Source organism: Thunnus albacares, chromosome 5 (assembly GCF_914725855.1).
Source record: "Thunnus albacares chromosome 5, fThuAlb1.1, whole genome shotgun sequence".
In the NCBI taxonomy this organism is placed as follows: domain Eukaryota; kingdom Metazoa; phylum Chordata; class Actinopteri; order Scombriformes; family Scombridae; genus Thunnus; species Thunnus albacares.
The window spans coordinates 10,050,021-10,054,696 of NC_058110.1; the positions used below are offsets into that span (position 1 = coordinate 10,050,021).

At 40.8% G+C, this 4,676-nt stretch overlaps 1 protein-coding gene across 1 annotated transcript; it reads right to left on the reverse strand.

The window, feature by feature from the left end:
- Positions 1 to 439: 439 nt before the first annotated feature.
- On the reverse strand, positions 440 to 4,357 carry hspb7 (heat shock protein family, member 7 (cardiovascular)). The gene is made up of 3 exons (XM_044350949.1): positions 3,937 to 4,357; positions 1,287 to 1,411; positions 440 to 1,101 (listed from the first exon to the last, which is right to left on the reverse strand). Exons 1-3 carry the CDS (start codon positions 4,106 to 4,108, stop codon positions 922 to 924), a joined length of 477 nt encoding a protein of 158 aa, XP_044206884.1. The 5' UTR covers positions 4,109 to 4,357; the 3' UTR covers positions 440 to 921.
- Positions 4,358 to 4,676: the final 319 nt, after the last annotated feature.

Genomic DNA, 4,676 nt, shown 5'->3' on the forward strand with positions numbered 1-4,676 from the left:
GAAGGGTAGAATAGGCTACATACTCCACACAGATTGATAACAAGTGTCTTGTCGTCAATGGTAGCAAGGTTGGACATAAAAATGCAAGTCCATGTGCTGCTTCATTTCAATATTCTGCTTCTAGATCTAAAATAGAGCATTGCACAGTGTCCTAAAATATCAATTAGTTGTACTCAGCCTGAATGACAGATGAAGAATTTAGGTTTTACAGCCAATTTTTTTCTATCTATTTTTTTCTTTCTAGTTCTATCTATCTATCTATCTATCTATCTATCTATCTATCTATCTATCTATCTATCTATCTATCTATCTATCTATCTATCTATTTAATTTTTCCACTTTCACATTTTTTGATGCAGCTCTCAAACCCCAAACTCCAGGCCCATACCTTTAATAAATACAGTTTGTCATGCCAAACATCAATCAAAAGAGCAGGATGTTTATTGTCAAAGCTGGAGAATTTTATTCACACAAATAATAATATACAATAAATTATTATTAATGAGAAACCATCAATTTCAGGTGTGTATTATGTTTTAAAATTGTTTAGAAAAGAGGACAGGAGTGAAGTAGTGAACTGATCCGTTAATTACTATTGTATGTGTGTGTGTGTGTGTGTGTGTGTGTGTGTGTGTGTGTCTTTGTGCAAATTCTATACATGTACCAGCCCCTGTGTCTCAGTCTGTGTTATGTGCAGGTGTGACATATTACTGCTGTGTGTGGTGAACCAACTCAGAATATAAATGAGCAGCAGCAGGCATTCAGCCATGAAGTGAGGATGTGGCATCTTTAATAGAGCACAGTGCCGACTGTCTGAGTGTTTCATGTAGAATGGTGTCGGTGAGGACAGGAAATAGAGGAAGTGGCATAAAAAAAAAACACAAGAACTGAGTGGTTTGTGATGAGAGAGTCAGTCCCTCTCTAGATCTTGATTTCGGTGCGGAAGGTCTGTGTGTGCTCATGTTTGGCCGGGTGTCGCCGCGCCCGGACTGTTAGGGTCCCCTCTGCGCCCAGTGATGATGTCACAGAGGTGGGGTCCACATCCTCAGGTAGTTGGCACTTGTGGGTGAATGTGTTCATCACTGAACCATCCTGGGCCAACTAGTCAAGAAAAAAATGTTAGAAATGACTTGATGTATTGAATTAAAATCTATAAATCTATTAAGGCCACAGACTTCTGTTTAATAAGATTGTTGTACCAGAGTCCCATCATGGGAAGATTTATATAGTTATGATACCTTCAAGACTGATGTTACCATATTCAAATCAAAAGGAAAGCTGCCCACCTTTTCTGCACGAACTTCAATCTGGTTGTTGGATGTGGTGACGATGACATCTTCAGGCGAGAAGTCTTGGACATCAACTGTGAACTGGTAAGAATCCCCAAGAGTCTTGATATTTCCAGCTCCACCTGAAACCACCACAAGATAAGAGAGGACGTTAGATCAGAGGAGGAAACAGGAGTGTAGAAATGATGGTGTTTCATTAGGGAGCAGATCAGAAGCACAGATTGATGTAAAATAATACAACATGTGAATGAAAGACTTGCAGTTATTTTCATTTCTGTATTCCACGCCAACACTTAACCATCCTGTTGAATGATGTAGGTTCTAAGCTGAAATCAAACATTATTCAGCCTCATTATTTTCTCTTTTGCTGGGTGTTTCCACAAAATGGTCATAAACATACCAGCAGGCCAAGCTGGCCCGGCTCTGTGTGTTTGCTTGGAACCCAATTTTAATTTTAACGTGCTTTTAGTTACCCACAGTTTTTTGTTATCCACATCTTGTTTATTCATATTCCAAGTTTATCCACTGCTATTTTTCCCAATGACATTTGAACATTTCATATCCAAATCCACAAGTCTGACGTCTGTGTTTCTGTCTGCGCTGGTCTGTTGAGCATAAAGTATCTTTTTAAGCATCAACAGATTTGTGCAAAATAATTTCCATTAAAACCCACTAAAGAAATAACTAAAGGATGTCTGCCGTCAGCTTCTACATTGACCAGCTTTGTTTAAACAACAGAAATAAAATTCATGACATACTGTTGACCACGGTTATGTTAAGTATTTTTTTAAATTTCTGTCATTAAATCACTGAATGTCAGTTTCTTAGCTGTGGAACAAAATTCAAAATATAATGATTAGGCTGGTTATCACAGCCATGGCTGTCTGTATATTGTATACAGTACTATAGAAAGTCATGTTAAGTTATAGCTTTTATATTAAAGCTATGATGGGAGTTCAGTTTCATTGTCAGCAAGACAAACTTCCAAGAATTTGTCTTTCTGCTTTTTTGTAACTTTCTGTTTATGCAAATTTCTTGCCTGCTTTATTTCAGCAAATGATTTGTACTTAGAGCTGCATTCACCAATTTTTTGGGGGCCACTTTGGGGTAGCAGAACAAGCTTAAAACATCTTCTAAGTTTAACATATTATCACCTGTTAAAGTTGTTATGGGGAATGACTCATGGCAAATAATTTCCTATTTACACGTCTTGCCAACATGGAGCAACATTAGGAATTCATTAGGAATCAGGTGTATCCACCATGATGAATGTAGGGCCAATGTTGTATGCTCAATGTAAGATTTCTGTTTATGGCCTCCACCAACTCCACATTATATTTGTTTGTTTGAGCAATGAGCTAAAAGAGGCTAAAAGCTCCATAGAGCTGAGGAGAACTGCACAGTTGGGTGATAATTCTCTGTGGATTTGTCACTAAAAATGACACCTCTTGCATTACACATAATCATTTGATCCAATGTTCATATAAAAAGATAAGGGCAAGTGCAGCTTTAATGATCTGTGTGGGGAATCAGGGTCATGGCAGCAGCAAACAGTAACAGGATACAGCAGACAAACATGAATAATATTCTAATGTGGTCTGATGCGTTGTCTGGTCGGTGACGCTGATTCTGAGCTCAGCGAAGAACTACGTGGCAACATGACCTCATATGCATGCCACTGAGCTGGAAATGAGTGTGTGAGTGAGATTAGCTCTGATTTAACATATGCGGGGTGGTTTGATTATGTGACATCATTCTGACTGCGTGTGTTTATGTATGTATGTGTGTGTGTGTGTACGCTAGTCACTGAGCAACCATCTGGTCATTCCTTATGCAGGCGTCATCCTAGATACTCAGTGTGTGAAGTCACAGTGCTGGCAGTCAGTCCAGCATTCCCCGGCTCGTGTTTGTGTGTGTGTGTGTGTGTGTGTGTGTGTGTGTGTGTGTGTGTGTGACTTGCTTTGCCTTTAGCTGCATACACCCTGGGGCTCCTGTGCTGCATCTAAGGGATACCGACCATGGCTCCAAAACAATTCTGTTCTGCCCCTGACACATGCAGCACATGAACTCTGAGTCCATTTAAAGTTCAAATGTCACACGTTCACACGTCTTTGTGCACCAACAGTGAGCCGATACAGAACAATTCACACTAGCTCCACACATTACTGAGCTGGAAGATGAACCAGCCACTGTAAAATGAAACATCTGCTGATTTAAATGTGTATTTTAAAAACATAAATGCTTGAAAAAACTGGGAGAGAAAACTCAAAAGTGACTTAGTTAAAAAAAAGTACATTCTCTCTCAAGTAAATCTGTTTTCTTATTTTACACTTTGTACACTCCATCAAACAGCACCATGACTACACTCATGCTTACTATGGAAACATTTGTCCACACACATCAACCTCACCAGAGTCCTTTTGCATTTTAAACTCAGTCCTGCCTGTTGTCTCCCTCCTCTGAACTGTCACCTTGGACATGTTTAACCACCACTTCATGGAGAAAAACACCACACTATAAACAAATACCTTGCAAGCAGATAAATAAATCTGGTGCACAGTCAAAGCTGTCACTTCAACCTGCTATTACTATAATTTTTACCACTACTCTATATACAAAATGAGTTACAGAATTGCTTCCAACTTACTGGAAAACCCCAAGGCGTTGCTCCCAGGCCTCATGAAGGAGCCAAAGTCCTCAGTGAACAGTCCCCGGCTCTTCTCCATGTATGGATTACCAGAGGAAGAGGAAGAGGATGAGGATGAAGTCTGGTGGAAACTACGCTCCGATCGATAGGCAGAAGAGTTGGTCACACTCATGGATGGCTGAGAGTGCTGGGTAAGGCAGAGGAGGAGAGTAATGGGAGAGAAGAGGGAGGCGGAGAGAGTTGTTTCTTCTTGTGGCTGCTCTGGGAGGCTCCCAGATGTAAAATATACACACAGCTCTTCTTTCCTACGTCTTCTATCCTTTCTATTTAGTTATTCCTTGTTTGAGTTAGATGAGATCACTTATCCTCCACTTTTGTCCTCTTATTTTCCCACTCTCCTGCAGCCACTGACCCACGGCCCTTATATATACTGTGTGGTCCCATGCATGGTTGGGAGGTGTGCACATGTGTCACAGCTCATTGGGAAAGGGTAATAGTGGTCTATATTTATCATGAGACTCACAGAGCGATGGAGAGAAGGGTCTGTGGTTGGAAAAGTTCTGGGCATTGAAGGGCCTGAGCTTAAGAGTCGGGGGGTGGGGGGGTAGTGATTTGATAGAGAGAGAGGTAGAGAAAGAGCAGGGTGAGAGGGGGGCAACAGTTGTCATTCCAGACACACCACCCCTGAAATAGCTTCCCTCTCCTCTCTTTAATTCTCCCTGCGCTCCATCACTCCTTTC

Excerpts from the sequence above, each read along its gene's own strand:
- hspb7 (XM_044350949.1), bottom strand. The coding sequence starts at position 4,108 with ATGAGTGTGACCAACTCTTCTGCCTATCGATCGGAGCGTAGTTTCCAC. Across the intron at positions 1,412-3,936 it reads CAACGCCTTGGGGTTTTCCA|GTGGAGCTGGAAATATCAAG; the intron begins GTAAGTTGGAAG and ends TGGTGGTTTCAG. Across the intron at positions 1,102-1,286 it reads TTGAAGTTCGTGCAGAAAAG|TTGGCCCAGGATGGTTCAGT; the intron begins GTGGGCAGCTTT and ends TTTCTTGACTAG.